This window comes from Aethalodelphis obliquidens, unplaced genomic scaffold, assembly GCF_003676395.1.
Source record: "Aethalodelphis obliquidens isolate GAN/ISIS:26980383/991018 unplaced genomic scaffold, ASM367639v1 scaffold2, whole genome shotgun sequence".
NCBI lineage: Eukaryota > Metazoa > Chordata > Mammalia > Artiodactyla > Delphinidae > Aethalodelphis > Aethalodelphis obliquidens.
The window spans coordinates 93728252-93750339 of NW_020837946.1; the positions used below are offsets into that span (position 1 = coordinate 93728252).

Consider the following 22088-nt stretch of genomic DNA (forward strand, 5'->3'; position numbering starts at 1 on the left):
ATAGCAGCATTATTTGCAATAGCCAAAGGTAGAAGCAACCTGTGTCTAATGACAAATAAATGAATGGATTAACAAAGTGTAGCATATACATACAATGGAATTTTATTTCAGCCTTAAAAAGGAATGAAACTGATACACACTACAATATGGGTAAACTTTGAAGACACTATGCTAAGAGAAACAAGCCAGACATAAATATTGGATGATTCCTCTCATATGATATTGTTAGTGTTTAATGAATATAGTTTCAGTTCAGGATGATGAAAAAGTTCTCGATATGGATGGTGGTAATCATTGCACAACAGTGTGAATGCACTTAATTAATGCCTGAAGTGTCCACTTAACAATGGTTAAATTGGTAATTTTTTTACAAGTTTTCTTATGTTCTTTACTAAAATGAAAAATTTATAATTTTTGTAATGCAAAAGACACATTCAAATTAAAAGAAAAATGACAAGCTAGGCAAAAGATCTGAAACAGTTATTAACAAAGCCCTTCTATAACTCAATAAGAAAGACAGTAGAAAATTGGTCAATGTATATAATGAGCAATGAGCAATCGAAAGGGAAATTCTAATGTTTAATAAACATGAAGGAACACTCATTTTCAACAGTGCTCAGGAAAATAAACATAAAAATTAGACAGTTTTATATTGACAAAAATATAATGAAAATCGTGTTGGAGGACTGAGGAAATGTGTGCATTCATGTGCCATGCATGAGGAGAGCAGAAGTACATTCAATCATCTTGGTGGAAAACAAAGCTGTATTTATCAAAAATAAAAAACACATTCCCTTTGACTTAGTAATCCTACTTTTAGAAGTGTTATAGAAATATTCATACAAGTCTGGAAATGTATGTACAAAAATGCTTACTACCCCAGTGCTACAACTGCAAAAATTGAAAATTAAATATCCTTTCAATAGGAATATAAACAAAGACATTATGGTACAGTTATATAGTACACTACAATGCAAGCATTAAAATAATGAGATAAATGCCTGTGTCTTATCTTGGAAAAAAGCCAACAAAATATAAAGTTTTTTAAAAAAGGCAGTTGTAGCACAAAACAGATCTTTTTTGTTAAAGGTATGACACACACACACGGGGTAGAATATCAAACAGTTAAACACTGTTAGCTCTGAAAAGGAGATGGGCGGAAAGGAAGTGATGAGGAGGAAACTGTCACTTTTGAAATACAAACATTATTTGATTTGGTTATATTATTTTTGTAATTACAGGGTATTTTAAATTTTAATAAAAATATTCTGACCTCAAAACTACAGAATGGAAAGGACAGGAAAGACAATTTCAGGAAACTGACTTCAGAAGATAACCTTCTAGGCCATATGACAGATATCTTGCCCCCAAATATTTCTCCATACAATCTAAAGCTGTTTATTTACTTTTCTTACATTTTTCTGAAATTCCACTGGTGTCCTCTTAAAAACATTAAAAACTTGAGCATTATATGGTGGAAAGGAATTCAGGCTAGGAGCCCAAAAGCAGTTCCTGTGAATTACTTTAGTCATTGATAGGATAAGGAACTCTCCCTGGAAGAGTAACAATTTCAATTTCATTTTTATTTTCCTTTAGCATTTTAGTAACATACGAAACCAAAATACTTCTTGTAAGATCAAGTGATTATCACCCATTCAAATCTTTTTTAAATAAATTAATAAAAAACTACACTCTACTAACCCAAGTAAGATTAGCATTATATTTTGGAGATGGGGATAGAAACAGGAAACAAAGGAAAGAAGTAGGTAATTTTGGAGCATTCAACATTTTAAGGGTGGGGCGGACCATCAAAACTTGAGGCCAGGATACCAGAGACTGAGTAAAAGACTAGGGAGGTAGAGGTATATTAAGGACAAATTTCACTGTCTTAAAAATTATTAGACCTGTGTGTGGGGTACAGAACTTCATGATCGGACTTCCCTGGTGGCACAGTGGTTAAGAATCCGCCTGCCAATGCAGGGGACACGGGTTCGAGCCCTGGTCCGGGAAGATCCCACATGCTGCAGAGCAACCAAGCCCGTGCGTCACAACTACTGAGCCTGCGCTCTAGAGCCCACGAGCCACAACTATTGAGCCCACGTGCCACAACTGAAGCCCACACGCCTAGAACCCGTACTCCTCAACAAGAGAAGCCACTGCAGCGAGAAGTCCATGCACTGCAACAAGTAGCCCCCGCTCACTGCAACTAGAGACAGTCTGTGAGCAGCAACAAAGAACGCAGCCAAAATTTAATTAAAGAAAAAAACTTCAAGATCAAGTAAGCCTTTGGATATGTACTCAACCAAAACAAAATACATTAATTTTTTAAATAGTAAATGCATACGAAACAAAATTTAAAATAGTAGCTTTTATTTAATCTTTTTTGAGTCACAGGTTCCTTTAAGTATCCGATGAAAGCTCTGGACCATCTGCCAGGAAAATCATGCATATTCACATTAAAAATTAAGCATGTATAAAAAAATTAAGCATGTACACAATTTAAAGAGACCTAAGACTCTGGGTTAAGAACTCGTATTAAAGAGACCTAAGACTCTGGGTTAAGACTCCCTCTGTCCACAAAGAACTTCATCCTTTAAACTGGCTTAACTCTAATTCTACTAACATGATAAAACCTAACTTCCACCATAATTTTTTTTCCTAAATTTTTTATTTTTATTTATTTATTTATTTTTGGCTGCACCACATGGCATGTGGGATCCTCGTTCCCTGACCAGGGATCGAACCCATGCCCCCTGCATTGCAAGCGTGGAATGCTAACCACTGGACTGCCAGGGAAGTCCCAACCATAACTTGCTTAAGCAACTGAGTTCAGAGATCTAATTTGGGATTAACTGCTTGAACACCTACAAGTCATTAGTTGTACACTTTATGGAGGGAGGAACAGAAAGAATACAGCCCTCCATTGGTGTCCGCAGAGAACTGGTCTACGGACGTCTCTCCCACAGCCCCCTAAGATACCAAAATCATCAGATACTCAAGTCCCTTACATAAAATAGTGTAATATTTGCACAGAAACTATGCACATCCTCTTGTGTACTTTAAATCACCTCTAGATTACTTATAATAACTAATACAATGTAGATGCTATATAAATAGTTGTAAATACTATGTAAATAGTTGCCAGTGCCACAAATTCAAGTTTTGCTTTTTGGAACTTTCTGGAACTTTTTTTTTTTTTTTTTACAATATTTTTGATCTTCAGTTGAATCTGCAGATGTGGAACCCACAGATACGGAGGGTTGACTATACTGATAGCTGAGGAATAGATAAAATGACTATGGAGTAAAGAGTTAAAGTATTTAACAATCTGGAGGTGAGGGAGGGTAGAGAGGTTGTTGTTTTGTTTTGTTTTTTTGCGGTACGCGGGCCTCTCACTATCGTGGCCTCTCCTGTTACGGAGCACAGGCTCCAGACGCGCAGGCTCAGTGGCCATGGCTCACGGGCCTAGCCGTTCCGCGGCATGTGGGATCTTCCCGGACCGGGGCACGAACCCGTGTCCCCTGCATCAGCAGGCGGACTCTCAACCACTGCGCAACCAGGGAAGCCGAGAGGTTGTTTTAATCAACAAGAAGCAGAATAACAATTCCTGATCCATAGTAGGAACTCTATAAATGAATGAATGAAAAGTGAATAAAACAATAAATAAACAAAAGGAAGGAGCTGAAGAGACTTACTACATGGCTCCAGTAATAGGGAGAGAATTTTAATATTTTGGGCACTACCCTGGAAACATAATTTAAACATTTCCTCCTCACTATAGAAAAATACAGTCAAAATTCTCAACAGCCATATTTACAACCAAATTTTTAGAAAATGACTCACCCATTAGACTTCCCAATTGCAGTATATATAAAATTCATTAGGAGGAAAAAATCAAATTACTAAATCAAAATCAAAGAAAAAAGGAGAAAAATTACTAAGTCAAAGGAGGAAAAAAATAAAAAATAAAATCAAAATATAAAGAAAAGGGCTACCTACAAAATTAAATGCAGACAAATTCAACTAAATACTAACTTACTTTAAAATACACCAGGGACTTCCCTGGTGGCGCAGTGATTAAGAATCCACCTGCCAATGCAGGGGATGTGGGTTCGAGACCTGATCCAGGAAGATCCTACATGCCATGGAGCAACTACTGAACCTGCACTCTAGCGCCCTCAAGCCACAACTACTGAGCCCACGTGCCACAACTACTGAAGCCCACACGCACAGAGCCACCACATGCTAAGCCACCACAATGAGAAGCGGATTCCTAACAACTGTGCCACCTGGGAAGCCCCCCAAAAATCTTTTAAAATATACGAAGATAAAAACTATGAAATAATAGAACTAAAAATGTCTGAAGAGACGTCTCATCTATCTCTGATGAAACCTGAACCTTTACCTGAAACTTTTCAGCCAAAATACATTACGTAGTTTTATTTTTTCCCAGCTAGGTGCTAAGTTTTTAACTTCTAGGAGCTCTAAGGAAGCAAATGATACTTTTTATAGCAAATAAATGTTAAGTAATTCTATTAGTTTATATTCTATTCTACTTAAGCAAATATCATTTTAAAGCTTCTGGTGAATACTTTTAAGAGAGGCAACCTCAGCAGCAGCAAAAACTAATTGAGATGGCCCAATGCCACAAAGGAAATAAGCACTAAAACTAGAATTCCTGAGAGGGAAGGACTGGGAGTGTGGGATTAGCAGATGTAAACTATTATACATAGGAAGGATAAACAACAAGGTCCTACTGTATAGCACAGGGAACTATATTCGATATCCTGTGATAAACCATAATGGAAAAGAATATGAAAAAAGGAATGTCTGTATGTGTGTGAGTCACTCTGCTGTACAGCAGAGATTGCCACAACATTGTACATCAACTATACTCAATAAAAAAAATTTTAATTTAGAAATCACCAGAAAACTACTAGAACTCATTAATGAATGCAGTAAAGTTGCAGGATACAAAATCAGTATACAGAAATCTGTTGCATTTCTACACACAAACAACAAACTATCAGTAAAAGAAATTAAGGAAACAATCCCATTTACCATCACATCAAAAAGAACAAAATACTTAAGAATAAACTTATCTAAGGAAGTAAAAGACCCACACTCAGAAAACTGTAAGACCCTGATGAAAGAAATTAAAGATGACACAAACAGATGGAGAGATATATCGTGTTCATGGATTGGAAGAATTAACATTGTTAAAATGACCATACTACTCAAGACAATCTACAGATTCAGTGCAATCTCTATCAAAATACCAAAGGCATGGGCTTCCCTGATGGCGCAGTGGTTGAGAGTCCGCCTGCCGATGCAGGGGACGCGGGTTCGTGCCCCGGTCCGGGAAGATCCCACATGCCGCGGAGCAGCTAAGCCCGTGAGCCATGGCCGCTGAGCCTGCGCGTCCGGAGCCTGTGCGCCGTAACAGAAGAGGCCACAACAGTGAGAGGCCCACGTACCACCAAAAAAAAAAAAAAAACCAAAGGCATTTTTCACAGAACTAGAATTTTTTTTTTTTTTGGTCTGTGCCACACAGCATGCAGGATCTTAGTTCCCCAACCAGGGACTGAACCCTTGCCCCCCATAGTGAAAGCAGAGTCCTAACCACTGGATCACCAGGGAATTCCAAACTAGAGCCAATAATTTTAAAGTTTCTTGGGAAACTCAAAAGACCCCAAATAGTGAAAATAATCCTAAAAAAGAAGAACAGAGTTGGAGGAATCATGCTCTCTGACTTCAGACTATACTACAAAGCTACAGTAATCAAAACAGCATGGGGAATTCCCTGGAGGTCCAGTGGTCAGGGCTCCACGCTTTCACTGCCAAGTGCCCAGGTTCAATCCCTGGTCAGGGAACTAAGATCCCGCAAGTCGTGCAGCATGGCCAAACAAACAAAAAACAGTAAGATACTGGCCCCAAAACACACATAAATCAGTGTAACAGAATGGAGAGCCCAGAAATAAACCCACACACTTAGAGTCAATTAATCTATGACAAAGGAGGCAAGAATATACATTGAAGAAAAGACAGCCTTCGATAAGTGGTTCTGGGAAAGCTGGACAGCTACGTGTAAAAGAATGAAATTAGAACATTCTCTAACACCATATACAAAAATAAACTTAAAATGGATTAAAGACCTAAATGTAAGACCAGAAACCATAAAACTCCTAGAAGAAAACATAGGCAGAACACTCTGGCATAAGCTGTAGCAATTTTTTTTTTTTTTTGAATCTTTCTCCTAAAGCAAAGGAAATAAAAGCCAAAATAAACAAATGGTACCCAATTAGACTTAAAAGCTTTCGCACAGCAAAGGAAACCACCAACAAAACAAAGAGACTACCTATTGAATGGGAGAAAATATTTTCAAATGGTATGACTGATAAGAAGTTAATTCCCAAAATATACAAATGGCTCACACAACTCAGTATCAAAAAAACAACTCAATATGAATGAAAAAATTGGCAGAAGACCTGAATAGACATTTTTCCGAAGAAGATATACAGATGGCCAACAGGCACATGAAAACATTGTTAATCATCAGAGAAATGCAAATTAAAACCACAATGAGATATCACCTTACACCTTTCAGAATGGCTATCATCAAAAAGACCACAAATAGGGCTTCTCTGGTGGCGAGGTGGTTGAGAGTCCGCCTGCCGATGCAGGGGACGCGGGTTCGTGCCCCGGTCCAGGAAGATCCCACATGCCGCGGAGCGGCTGGGCCCGTGAGCCATGGCCGCTGAGCCTGCGCATCCGGAGCCTGTGCTCCGCGGCATGAGAGGCCACAACAGTGAGAGGCCCGAGTACCACAAAAAAAAAAAAGAAAAGAAAAAAAAGACCACAAATAACAAATGTTGGTGAGCATGTGGAGAAAAGGAATCCCTCATACACTGTTATTGGGAATGTAAGTTGGTGCAGCCACTGTGGAAAACAGTACAGAGGTTTCCTCAAAAAACTAAAAACAGAACTACCATATGACGCAGCAATTCCATTCCTGGGTATATATCTGAAAAAAACAAAAACCCTAATTCGAAAATATACATGGACCCCAATGTTCATAGCAGCATTATTTACAATTGCCAAGATACAGAAACAACCTAAGTGTCCATCAACTGATGAATGGATAAAGATATGTTTTATATATATATATATATATATATATATATATATATATACACACACACACACACACGGACTATTACTCAGCCATAAAAAAGAACAAAATTTTGCAATTTGCAGCAATATGGATGGACTTGGAGGGCATTACGCTAAGTGAAACAAGTCAGGGAAAAGCAAATACTGTATGATATCATCTACATGTAGAATCTAAAAACTACAGCCAACTAGTGAATATAACAAAAACGAAAGCAGACTCACAGATCCAGAGAACAAACTAGTGGTTATGGGGTGGGAGGGGTGGCACTATAGGGGTGGAGTGGGAGGTAACAGCTATGTCTGTAAGACAGGCTCAAGGATGTATTGTACAACACAGAGAACATAGCCAATATTTTGTAATAACTGTAAATGGAAAATAATCTTTAAAAATGGCATAAAAATTTTTAAATAGCAAAAAGGAAAAAAGATGTGATATATAGATACATATATACACACACACACAATGGAATATTACTCAGCCATAAAACAAGAATGAAATTTTGCAATTTGCAACAATATGGATAGACCTGGAGGGTCTTATGCTTAGGAAGTAAGTCAGAGAAAGGCAAATACTGTAAGCACTTATATGTGGAGTCTAAAGAATAAAACAAACAAATGGATGTAACAAAACAGAAATAAAATCAGAGATATAAAGAACAAACTAGTGGCTATCAGTGGAGAGAGGGAAGGGGGAGAAAATCAAGAGGTACAAACTATTATGTATAAAATAAATAAGCTACAAGGATACATTGTACAGCACAGGGAGTATAACCAATATTTTATAATAACTATAAATGGAGCATAACCCTTAAAAACTGTGAATCACTGCTGTACACCTGTAATTTATATAATATTGTACATCAAGTATACCTTAATAAAAATAAGTTAAGAAGGGGCTTCCCTTGTGGCGCAGTGGTTGAGAGTCCGCCTGCCGATGCAGGGGACACGGGTTCATGCCCCGGTCTGGGAAGATCCCACATGCCACGGAGCGGCTGGGCCTGTGAGCCATGGCCGCTGAGCCTGCGCGTCCGGAGCCTGTGCTCCGCAGCAGGAGAGGCCGTAGCAGTGAGAGGCCCACGTACCGCAAAAAAAAAAAAAAAAAGAAACAAACTAGAATTCTAATACAAGCCATATGATTGTAGGGCCTATACTCTTTTTTTTTTGGACCACTTCATTTATTTATGTATTTTTTGGCTGCACTGCTCTGCATGCAGGATCCTAGTTCCTTGACAAGGGATCGAACCCGTGCCCCCTGCAGTGGAAGCATGGAGTCCTAACCATTGTACTGCCAGGGAATTCCCTAGGGCCCGTACTCTTCATCGCTATGCTATGCTGTCTCTTAAAGATATCGTCTGCCATTTATTACAATAAAATTTTTAACACAGTAACAGCAAAGAACTCCAAAAACTTCCAATTTGAAAGCAGAGGAAATATAAAATATTTTTCCTTCTGTATAATATCCAGAAAAGCTACAGACATGATTACTATTTAAAGGAAAAAGAGTATAAACATTAATTTAAATAATCCTATTCCTAAAAATGTTACAGGCAACTCAATGTTGCTTTCATTTTGATTTACTTCATTTCAGAAACACCATATTCTTATCACTGACTGATCTTCAACTGTCTAGTCTCCCAAAACTTTAGCGTTTAAAAAATCTCCACTCCTCCCAATCTAATGATCCATGTGACACTTCAGTGTTTGGAGAGAAGGCAAATAAAGAAATATAAATTGTTTATAATGGTGGTATCAGTCACAAGTCTGACCTATTGTTACTGTAGTTTGGGAAGTTTGTCAACAAGAGCAAAACTATAATTAAAATTTATTTTACATTTGCCTTATGAAATTTAAGTACTGAAATAAATGTCATTCCAGTCTACTGGGTGGGTATGAAAAATCTCAACACATTTCAATACTATTAAAGTCATTCTTCTTTTATTAATATTCTAAAGTTAATAATCTTTCTTCCATAAGAAAGAATTTTTCTTCCATAATAATCTTTCTTCCATCTTTCTTCTTATCTTTCAGTGAGATAAGAGTCAGTCACTGACTGGGACTTCCCTGGTGCTCCAGTGGGTAAGATGCCTCACTCCCGATGCAGAGGGCCCAGGTTGGATCCCTGGTCGGGAACTAGATCCCCCACGCATGCCGCAACTAACAGTTCTCATGCTGCAATTAAGAAGCCCGCGTGCCGCAAACTAAAGATCCCACATGCCGCAATGAAGATCCCAGTGCAGCCAAAATAAGTAAAAAAAAAAAAAAAAAAAAAAAGAGCATAAACAGTTCTATTCTCAGATCATGCCATACCTAAACTTAACATCTCATGAAAAGTACTTCAAATTTTTGCTAGATACATAGAATCACGAAATTACAAGACTAAAAAGAATTTAAAAGGTCATTTCTTTAATTTCCTTGTCTTCAAGCAGGATGATATTCATACCACCAAGATGTTTATCTATTTTATTAAGCCCAAGAAACTAAAATTCCAAAATCTGCCTTAGAAACCTATTCTAATACTTCCTTATGTAATTTTACATTTTCTTAAATCTCTGAAGCCAAAAAGAGCAGAGTAAAATAGAAATGTGGGTCTTTGAAGGCAAGCATGACCTACTATCCTGCTTAAACCAACTTCTGACAACATGGCTTTGGGGAAATTACTACAAGCACCCACGCCTCATTTCTTGTCCATAAAATACGGTAATAGTTCATCACCAAAATTTGTCTAAGGATTAACAGGCGGAGTCACAATTATGTTGCACAGTACCATAGCTAATAGTCAATAACTGCCACTACCTCCTCTTTTTTTTTTTTTTAATCTTTGGTTGTGATGGGTCTTCATTGCTGCACATGGGCGTTCTCTAGTTGCAGCAAGCGGGGGCTACTCTTCATGGCGGTGCGCAGGCGTCTTGTTACGGTGGCTTCTCTCGTTGCAGAGCACAGTCTCTAGGTACACAGGTTTCAGTAGTTGCAGCATACGGGCTCAGTTGTTGCGGCAAGCGGGCCCTAGAGCACATGGGCTTCAGTAGTTGCGGTGCATGGGCTCAGTTGTTGTGGCAAGCAGGCCCTAGAGCACGTGGGCTTCAGTAGTTGCGGTGCATGGGCTCAGTAGTTGCGGCACGTGGGCCCTAGTGCACATGGGCTTCAGTAGTTGCGGCACATGGGCTCAGTAGTTGCGGTGCATGGGTTCTAGAGCGCAGGCTCAGTAGTTGTGGCACACGGGCTTAGGTGCTCCATGGCATGTGGGATCTTCCCGGACCAGGGATCAAACCCGTGTCCCCTGCACTGGCAGGCGGATTCTTAACCACTGCGCCACAAGGGAAGTCCCTCCTTGCCTGGTTGGACAGATTAACCCTCCTTTAGATAAAACTTATAAAATCTGTTTTTAAAAAAAAACATTTTTTCAAGGCTCTGGAGAGTGACCAAATGGAGACAGAAACTTGAGAGTTTATCCATGAAAAAATAAAACTGCATCCAATGAGATCTGCATTTTGTAACTTCTCGTCTAAGACAGCAGTCTCAAATTTTTCTGCCTCAGGATTCCTTTACTTTCTTAAAAGTACTGAGTACCCCATGTAAGAAATTAAAAAGGAAAAAAAATTTAATTTTTAAATTCACTTAGGGCTTCCGTGGTGGCACAGTGGTTGAGACTTCGCCTGCTGATGCAGGGGACACGGGTTTGTGCCCCGGTCCGGGAAGATCCCACATGCCGCGGAGCAGCTGGGCCCGTGAGCCACAGCCGCTGAGCCTGTGCGTCCGGAGCCTGTGCTCTGCAACGGGAGAGGCCACAACAGTGAGAGGCCCGAGTACCGCAAAAAAAAAAAAAAAAAAAAAATTCATTTAAAATGACAATGAACTTACTACCTATTAAAATAAAATTTTAATATTTTCCAGAACAAAAAAATATTAACAAGAAGAGCGGTAGAGTTTTACATTTTGTAAATCTCTTTATTATATAGTTTTTAAAAGACAACTGGATTCTCATATCTGCATCTTCATTCACTCTTTGTAATCCATTGTTCTTCCTGAAGCATATAAAGAAAAAAAGGCATCACATACACAATATAGTTGGAAAAGGCAAGACCTTGTCAACCTTGAAAGGCTCTCAGGGTCCAAAAGAGGTCCTCAGACCACACCATGAGAATTTCTGACCTAATGGCAGTCTAATCTGTGCACAACTAGGGGGTAAGCCCCAAAATTTGCATATAAACTCTGCCCCAAATCTTGGTTAACTGCTAAACCATGCATGTGCTGTAGAGACTCCAGGGTACAGTGACAAAGAAGGAACTTAAAAGAAAAGATTTCAGCTGTTGTCACCACTGAAAAGAGAATGGAATTTTAATCCAATTAAGCAAACTGCTTGCTAGAACAAAAAAATATTCTTCAGAGAACACAACAGAATCTAGTCCCTAAATTTCATTCAAAATACAAGCGTAAAATTAAGAAATTACTATCCAGTATACACACAGAAAAAACACAAAACAAATAAAAAACCAAGAAAATGTGACGTATACACAAGGGAATACAGTAAACAAAATCCAACCTCAAGATGTAGATGTTGCAATTGGAGGACTAAAGGAAAATATTTTCAAACAACTTTAGAGATAAGCAATCACAGATAATTGGAAATTATAAAAGGAACCAAATACAAATTCTACACTAAAAACTACAATAATTAAATTGTAAGATACATTAAGTGGGTTTAACAGCAAACTGGAGACAACAGAAGATAAATCCTGAGAAATTATCTGAGAGAAAAAAGACTGAGGAGAGCAGAGCCTCAGAGACCTGTGGAACAGTATCAAGAAGTCAAACATAACTTAAATCACAGAAAAAAAGAATAGGCCAGAAATCTATTTTTAAAATAATGGCCAAAACTTCCCCAGTTTGGTGAAAAACAAAAAATTTACCTATTCAGTATTAATAAAACTAAACAGGAAAAATACAAACAAAATAAACCTATGCACATTCATAGTTAAGACGGCTTAAAAAGATACAGAAAAAAAAATCTTGAACGTAGCCTGAGGAAAAAAACACCTAGCTAGAACAAAAATATAAATTCCATCTAACTTCTCAGCAGAAATTATAGAGAACAGAAGACAATGGAACTGTAACTTTAAAGAACTGGAGGGGAAACTTTTCAGCCAGAATTCTTCAGCAAAACTACTCTTCAAAAATCAAGTAAAATAAAGATACTTTTAGATAAAGAAAAACAGTATTTTTAGCCAGCCAACAGTATGGCAATTCTTCAAAAAATTAAAAGTAGAATTAGCATATGATGCAAATATTCCACTTCTGGGTACATATCTAAAAGAACTGAACGGGACTCAAACAGATATTTACACACCCATGCTCACAGCAGCATTATTCACAAAAGCCAGAAAGTGGAAATAACCCAAGTGTCCACTGATAGATGAATGGATAAGCAAAATGTGGTACATATACATCCAATGGAATATTATTCCAACTTAAAAAGGAATGAAATTCTGACACATTCTACCACATGGATGAACCTTGAAGACATTAAGTATGCTAGGTGAAACCAACCAGATACAAAAGGACAAATATTGTATGATCCCACCTATATGAAGGATGTAAATTAGTGAATTCATGGAAACAGAAGTAGAACAGTGGTTACCAGGGGCTTCGGGTTGGTGGGGAGGGGAGTTTCAGTTTGGGTTGATGAAAACTTCAACAATGTAACGCCACTGAATTTTACACTTAAAAATGGTTAAAGTGGTAAACCATAAGTACAAATCGTCCTTGATTTATGATGGTGTTATTATGGCCCAATAAACTCGTAACAGGTTAGAAATATCGTTACGTCAACATAATACACCTAATCTATCATATATTATAGCTTAGCCTAGCCTACCTTAAACATGCTCAGAACACTTAACATTAGCCTAGTTAGACAAAATCATCTAACACAGAGCCTATTTTGTAATGAAATGTTGACTACCTCATGTAATTTATTGAGTACTCAAAGTGAAAAACAGAATGGTTACACGGGTACAGAACGGTTTTAAGTGTATCAGTTGCTTACCCTCGTGACTGAATGGTTTACTGGGAGCTGCAGCTTGCTGCCCAGCATCACAAGAGAGTACTGTACCACACAGGCTAGCCTGGGAAAAGATCAAAATTCAAAGTACAATTTCCACTGAGTGTATCACTTTTGTACCGTACCCATCGAAAAATCCTAAGTCAGACCACCATAAGGTGGAGACCATCTGTATATATTTTACCACAATAAAAAAAAAATTAATCAACATACTTAACCATATTCAGAGAATAAAAAAGAAAAACCAGGGACTTCCCTGGTGGCGCAGTGGTTGAGAGTCTGCCTGCCGATGCAGGGGACACAGGTTCGTGCCCCGGTCTGGGAAGATCCCACATGCCGCGGAGCGGCTGGGCCCGTGAGCCATGGCCGCTGAGCCTGCGCTCCGCAACGGGGAGAGGCCACAACAGTGACAGGCCCGCGTACCACAAAAAAAAAAGAAAAAAAGAAAAAAAGAAAAACCATGTGATTGTTTCAATAGGTACAGAATAAGATTTGAATAAATTATACCCATGATTTCAAAAAAACCTCTCAGCTAATTAAGAACAGAATTTCCCCTGTGTGATATGAAAAATCTACAATTCTGAGTATTGAAATGCTGGACATTTCCCCCCTAAAATTGGGAAGGAGGCAAGGATGTCTACTCTCAACAATTCCATTCAAAATTTTATTAAAGGTCCCAGTTGGTGCAATTAAAAATAAGAAATGCAAGGTACAAAAATTGAAAAAGAAGTAAAACTGTCCCTATTTGCAAACAAAATGACTATGCATGTAGAAGATGCAAAAGAATTAACAAAAAGATTATGAATCTTTACATTTAACCAGGTCTCAAGATACCAAATCAATATACAAAATTCATTGTATGTCTATGCACTAGCAACAAACGAAAACGAAAATTTAAAAACAATTCCATTTACAACTGCATCATATAACATATTTAGTAATAAATTTAACCAAAAAAATGCAAGACCTCATCAAAAACTATAAAACATTGCTGCGATAAAGATAACTTAATAAGTGAAGAGATGTCAAGCTTCAAGATTGTCAAAATGTTACTTCTCCTCAAAGTAATCTATAAATTCAACACAATCCCAATCATAGTCCTAGCATAATTATAATGTTTTTATATAAACTGACAAGCTCATTCTGAAATTAATAATGAAAACAAAGGTCCTAGAATAGACAAAACAATTTGGGAAAACAACAAAAGCTTGAGAATTTACATTAACTAAATTTGGGACTTACTCTAAAGCTATTCAGTGGTTCTCAGTTGGAGGCAATTTTGCACCTCAGGGGACATTTGGCAATGTCTAGATACATTTTTGGTTTTCACCATGGGTAGGATGCTACTGGGATCTAACAGGTAGAGGACAGGGATACTACTAAAATTCTATAATACGCGAGACAGCCCCACAACAACCTGGCCCAAAATTTCAATAGTGCCATAACTGGGAAACCCTAAACTACAGTAGTCAAGACAATGTGGTATTGACATCAGGATTTTCAAACAGATTAATAAAACAGAATACAGATTCCAGAAGATGATCCCCCTAGGTCAACTGTCTGACAAAGGCAACAAAGCAATTCAATGGAGAAAAAAAGTGTTTTCAACAAAAGGTTCTAGAACAAGATAGCCATAAGTAAAAAACTGAACTGTGATTCCCACCTCACACCATACATGTCATTAGTTCATGATGGGTCATATACCTAAATAAAAGCTAAAATGATAAATTCTAGAAGACAACATATCTTCACAACCTAGCAAAAGTACTATCTGTGAAAAGACTTAAAAGCAAAATATATAATAGAACTAAAAGATCTCTACAACTCAATAAAAACTCAACCCAATTTAAAATATGGACAAAAAACTTGAACAGTCATTTCACAAAAGACAACACACAAATGGCTAACAAGCACACGAAAAAAGTAGTCAATACCAATATTCATCACAGAAATACAAAAGTAAAACCAGAAAGAGAAATACAAATTAATTCCACAAACTACATACCCATTAGGAGGACTAAAATTTACAAGGCTGAAAACGAACAACTGTTGGTGAAAATATGAAATGACCCAAACTCTCACATATTGCTAGTGGGTAGGTAAAATGTTACAAAAGATCTAGCAATTTCTCATAAAGTTAAGCATACACTTAGCCTATGACCCAGTAATTCTACTCCTAGGTATTTACCCAAGAGAAATAAAAACATACCTCTACAAAAGGCCTCATGTAAGAATGTTCTGCTTTATTCATAATAGCAAATATGTCTGTCAACAAGTGACACACTGTGGTATATTCATACAACAGACTACTACTCAGCAATAAAAATACTGATACCTGCAACAACCTAAAATAATCTCAAATATTATGTAAAACAAGCCAGCATAAAGAGCATGTACTGTATGATAGCATGTATATCCAATCACAGAGCAGGCAAAAGTCATCTATGGTTTAAAAGAAAAAAGGAAAAGAACAGCAGATGCCTTGGAAGGGCAGGGGGTGGGGGGGTTGCAGGGAGAAGACATGAGTGAGGAACATGGGAATCAAGTGGAAAGGTTCACTATGGACATTTCTGGGATGACAGAAATGTCCAATCTCTTGAGTGAGGAATCTTACATGATATAAACATTTATCAAAATAAGCAGTTTTGTGCATTATGTAACTTTATTTAAGAAAAATCTAGTAGGGGTGGTGAGTAGATAGTGGTAATATTGAAATAAGAAATAAAAGAATTGTTGAACCTGAGTGACACACACATGGAGGTTCCCTATACTATTTTTGAAATTTTCCATAATTAAAGGTATTTAAAAAATAATTTCTCTTAATTCTCCCTCAGTGTAGGAAGAGAACTGGTAATCACTGTCCATGATATAAACTACAATCTCTTACTAAGGAATGCTCTAAATTTTCTTTTTTATGCTGAATATATACAGCATATATATACTCCTTTACACTTTCTTTAATCTTATTCATCATAGTTACAGCTCACCTTGAAATGTGTTCATATTTTCCATATTTGATTTATTTACTACTACCTGTAGGGAGAAAACACTCCTTTTGCCCCTACTACCTGATAGCAATATGCTACCTACTTTGAATACATTACCCAACTTAAATCCCAAAGTTGAATTTAGCATCTAGAATTTTAATCTTATTTACTTATTAATTACCTCTCTCTCATGAAAATTCATGTGCAATGGCAAACAAGGATCTTATCCTATTCACTACTTCTTCAGACATGGCACATAAAGGATACCCAGTGAATATGTGTAAATCAAAGCATTAAGGAATATAATATCAGAGCTCACAAATACACAGTTTAGCTCTCTTTTTGACAGTACAAATCACTTCCCACTCCAGTTATATCCAGCTTATTTTGCCTTTTATTGGCTTTTACATCAACTGCTATGTCTTTGTTTCAAGTGGAATAGAATATCTGTGTTTCAGAACTTCACATTTCCTCTATCCAAAAATACAATCATAAAATATTTAAACACAGTTGATTTAATGTATATATATTACACTATATTAAATGATGTGATTTCTTTTTCTGCTCTTATTCATATGGATAAAGAAAAAAATCATAGTATTTTGAGAGTCTCAAATTCTGCTAACATCACAATTAAAGCTGAAAAACCCTAGCAAATATTGAGAATTGAGAGTTCCTTACATAGGGATAAAATGCAGTTAAGTATAGATTTATTTTTCTTTTTTTTTTTTAAGAATAGATTTTTAACAAAAACAATGATCAAATTTACTTGAAAAGCATTTACCTAACAAAGAGAGCATCTATATAAGCTTAAAATCAAATTGTTAGTTCCCTTCAGTGAAATACAGGAAATCTAGGTTTGTTCTCAGAGTATGTGTTTCAGTAAACATTTGGAGCATGGTTTATGAGCAAAACTATCAATATCTTAAATTAGGATTAGTTTCACCTCAATTTTGAATTTTTTTTTCATTCTTGTTTTTCATTCTCAAATATCCTCAAAACATCCATAAAGTTATAAAAGAAGAGGGGAAGGACAAACATTATTAGTGGTATCATAAAAAACAAAAACTGAGAAAAATAACTACTAATGACATCAAGTTAGTTTTTGAAACCAAGATTTTTCCTCATTAGTTATGCAAAATACTACCCAAGAAGTTGGTAGTTGCAATTTTTCTCTGACCAAAAAAATCTGAAAAACTATTTTTGAACATTCTAAGGGAGAAAGCAAGAGAGAAGTAAACATCAGGAGAAACAGAAATAAAATCACTCACAAAGAATGACATTACACATACAAAATTTTATTATTTAAAAAACAGGTCACAAGTATCTTACAAATATTGTTCGCCATAGATTCCAATCCAAGTTCTTCCAGATGCCGTTCTATGTTCATAGATTATATATAACTTGAAAAGCATTTACTTTAAATGTACCAAATGCAGCAAAAGACTTAAAAATAGAAGTTTTAAAGCAAATACTCATTTAGAGACACCAGCAAATAGATCTGACCTTTTCAAGTGGCTTTCCCAAAGAGTTTCCAATCAGTTTCCAGTCATTCAAGACTTCTTCAATTTTGGAAATAAACCTAGGAAAGAGGAAAAAACTTTCTAAATATGTAACCACATTTTTTCCTATTGTTATATAATTCCTTTAAAAGTTTTTTTTAATATTTTAACACTTTCAACAACGCTGACTAGCAACATGCTCAATTTCAGCAAATGAACACCGTCACATCTCAGTAGCAGTGTTCAATACATATTAAAGGACACTGTCAGAAGACCTGTTATTACTCTAATAAGCTGCCTTCTTACACTGTATATGTATGATGCAATCTAACAGCAACACGGCTCTCCTAAAACACTTACATAGTATTGCTAGAGTGCTAGAGTACTAGAGTTAATTCTAGTCAAAATATATTCAAAAGTAACAGGTTTTTCCTGTCAGTGACATTATAAATTATTTATTTACATTCTTGGTGTAACGGTAGTAATGGGAGTTTTTATGATTCAACTGAACCTTCTAATTACCTCCTCTTTAAAATTTAAAAAAAGATATTAATTAATACAATATTTTGAGGGTGTTAAAATGGCAATTATCAGTTTTTATGAAGAGTGCTCTAGAAATAAATAAACACGTTTGCAAAAAAAGAACTAAAAAATTTAAATGTAGGCATACGTGAGCAAAAATCTGTATGTGAAATACACATTACATTTATAAAGGTAAAAAACTAGAAACTGCCTTAAAGTCCAACTGCAGCAACCAGCTGTAAATTAATGGTACATCCATTCAAAGGACTAATATGCACCCATTAAAAATCATGTTTTGAAGCCCATTTGAGGAAATAAGATAATGTCCATATGTTAGATGAAAAAATGGAAGCTATAGAAATAAATATTGGGACTTCCCCAGTGGCGCAGTGGTTAAGAATCTGCCTGCCAATGCAGGAGACACAGGTTCGAGCCCTGGTCCAGGAAGATCCCACATGCTGCAGAGCAACTAAGCCCGTGTGCCACAACTACTGGGCCCACGTGCCACAACTACTGAAGCCTGCATGCCTGGCATCCGTTGCCCGCAACGAAAGAAGCCACCGCACAGAGAAGCCCGCATGTCACGACAAAGAGTAGCCCCTGCTCGCCACAACTAGAGAAAGCCCACGCATAGCAACGAAGACCCAACGCAGCCAAAAATAAATAAATTTTAAAAAATGATTTTAGAAATAAATATTAATACAGTTTAACACAAAAAGTTTACAACACACAGATTACAAGGAATTTTCTCAAAATATTAACCGTAGCTATCTCCTGCTGGTAGGATTACAGGTGATTTTTCTTTCTTTTTTATTTTATAATGATGTATTATAATAAAAATAATTTAAAATAATACAGCTTTCACGGTAAAAGAAGGAACATCTTAAAATATTCATTGTATGAATCCTATCAGTACTAAAACAAACCAAAATAGGACTCTATCCTGTAAGTATTGATATTTGATTAGAAAAATGTAATAACTTTATCCCTGAAAGCTCTCCAGATCTCACCTGAAGAGTCACTTCCTCTTACTTCTCATTCTGTATTACGTTTTTTTGTTATATGCTCTTAAAAGACCAGGTTTCTTTCTCTTCTCAGTATTTCAATTGTAATTACAGGCTCCTGTACTATTATTTGATTCATATCTATCTATTCCATTAGTCTGTACGTTCAGCAAGAGCAGGAACCATATGCTTTCACTGACCACCACATCCCTAATGCCCTGCACTGTGCCTGACACATGGGTACTCAGTATTTTTTCAATTGACAAGGGATAAAAAGAGTTATTGGCTTCTCTCAATAAACTGTCCATATGGCTCATAACATACTGACAAGAAATTTCATTCAAACATTAAACTCAAGGTTTAAAAGACTCCAAAGTCTTAACATTTTCCCACAAACTGTAAAACACTGGTTTTACTCTAGAAACAAGAGCTTAAAAGTCAAAACTCAAAGTTCCTACTTTGTGGTAGTTTTCAAAGCTGTGTTAACAATTACTTCCAAATAAGGAGCTAAAGGATTTAACAGTCCACTTCAGGATACTTTAAATATTTAGCTAGTGGAAAGTAATCATTTTTCCATTAAATATTCTTGTTTCCTCTTGTTTCCTCATCCCACTCTCCAAGATTCAAATTACATTTTCTAACTACCTTTAAGACATTAAGTTATTATTTCAAATTCAACAGGTCTAAAACTGGATTCTTCTCACTTTGCCACTTTCGTATCTTCATTCTCTCAGGCAAGAAACTGCATTTCCACGGTTTTTTTTTTCTACTTGTACATTTCATCAAGCCTATCATCGACTTCTTTGAAATGTCTAACAATCTTCCCTCCTAGCCTCTCTCTTCAGTCTCCAAATCAACAACCTAATCAAAGTAACTTCATTTTACCTCATCTCCTCAAACCACTCTCATATCACTTTGCCACTTTAAAATCAAGGGTCCCTCACTACTGCTCTTTAATGTTCTAAAGTGTGGTCTCCTGACCAGCAGTAGCAGCAGCATCACCTGGGAGCTTGTTAGAAATGCAAATTTTTGAATCTCAGGCATACAGAATCATCAACTATGATTCTGACGCACACTGAAGTTTGAGAATCACTGGTCTTAAAGCACCAAATTTAGATTCCTTTACTTAGCTTTGGAAGCTATCTATAACCTGGTCCTATCCTCCTTAATAATCTTGTTTACTTCCCTTCAACAAACAGCCTTCACTCCAGTAAAGACATTTCATTAAATCCCAAAGGTTTTCACCTGTCTCTGTTCACGTCAGGGCCTTCTCGTATTTAACCAATTACTTTCCACTTTCCAGGCCCAGCACATTTCCTATCTTTTCTATGAAAATACCTCCAACAATTATAATCCACAGCAATAGCATCCTTAAAGTAATTTAACTATTTGCTGTTTTGTTTTTTTAACACATGGAAAAAGAGTTTTGTTTTGGCTTTGTTCTTCTCTGTTAGTATAGTTCTGAACACACAGTACTTGCTCAATAAAGCCTTGCCACTGTGCTTGTGTCTTACCGACTTTTTGGGGGGGGGGGGGCGGGGGAAGGGACAACAGGTCAAACAAGTAGCCCAGCAGGGATCTCTTCTATGCCGTTTAATGACATGACATTCACATCCAGATGGATTTCCTCTCCCAACCAGAAAGATTATAAAATGTTCCAACAAGCTAACTACTGACCTCAACACTCAGAAAACCTGAAGGGCCTCTGGGACATCAAACTGATAACACCTGGATCCAAGCTATCACTCCTCCCCAAACTTGGCCTTCAACTAATTCCAGCGATCCTACAGTTTCACGTAGCTGTTTCAACTGGGAGTTTAATGGCACCGGAAGCCTGGGCCCATTACCCACTGAAATGGAACAACTCGAATCAAAGCGTTCCCAAGCCAGACGCGGACTATTTCAAAAGGTTATTCTAAAAGACAAGATGGAGCTGGTGGGAGTGGCAGACGGACAACCACCAGGACTCTGAAGAAAGGCCTCCTCCTAAAAAGGACGTACACGGCAAGATGAAAAAAGCACCTGCGAAGTTTATTGCTCACTATAACAAAATGACGTACACGGAAAGGAACGCAGGAACGGCAGCGGTAGCCTGGGAACTGTTTCTAGAGAACCAAAGGTCTAAGGAGAGTGGCCGGAGAGCGGAGAAAACTAAACTCCTCCGGGGTTTGGCTGATGTGGGCGGGCCGGGGCTGGTCAGACGCGAGACGCAGAAGAGGCTTCTGGCCGACCACAGCAGCGAGGAGGCGGAGACCCGGACACCCATGGGTCTTACTATTCCCGCAGAAGTGGCGTCTGGGTTGGGGGAGTCTATGCTGGGGGAGTAGCGGGGGGAGACGCCGGGTCCCAAAGTGCTGGTAACCAATGATAACGACTCACCTTTCCCATTCCGAGGCAGTGGTGAAGTCCGTGATCTCAAATACCTCGGACTCGGGCTGTGGGAAGTGAAAGGAAAGAAAGAGATTGAGCTCCGGGGCGCTGACACGGAGGAGCAAACTTATACAGAGACAGGGATACGGAGGGAGTAAACACCTCACCTCACTGTCGGCCGCCATCTTGAAGAGCGCCGAGGCGGGCGCTAGGGCTGCCGGGAAGAAGAGCCGGAGGGCGGGGGGCGGCGGCGGGGAGGAGAGCCGAGAGCTGGCGGAGGCGGGGAGGGGAAGGGCGGGGCCTCCGCGCAGCCCCGCCCTCGGAGTCCCGCTAGGAAAAATCTCAGGTTGAAATCATTTGATTTTTCTTTTTTAATGTTTTTTGTTCCTGAGGAGGAAGAATTTACTCTGCCCTCAAGTCCCCGTTCTTTGGCTGATTTAATACAATTTAAAATTTTCCTGTAGAGCAATGA

At 37.7% G+C, this 22088-nt stretch overlaps 1 protein-coding gene across 2 annotated transcripts in view; it reads right to left on the minus strand.

Moving 5' to 3' along the window:
* RAB3GAP1 (RAB3 GTPase activating protein catalytic subunit 1) overlaps window positions 1–21839 on the minus strand; it is a 150608-nt gene extending 128769 nt beyond the window's left edge. For both annotated transcript variants that reach the window (XR_003438314.1, XM_027132338.1), the window contains exons 1-3: window positions 21784–21839; window positions 21626–21681; window positions 17725–17800 (exon numbers count right to left, since the gene is read on the minus strand). Coding sequence is in view for 1 of the 2 variants with exons in the window: in XM_027132338.1 (XP_026988139.1) it covers window positions 17725–17800; window positions 21626–21681; window positions 21784–21801 (150 nt within the window). In the remaining variant the exon portion in view is untranslated. The remainder of the gene's footprint in view (window positions 1–17724; window positions 17801–21625; window positions 21682–21783) is intronic.
* Window positions 21840–22088: the final 249 nt, after the last annotated feature.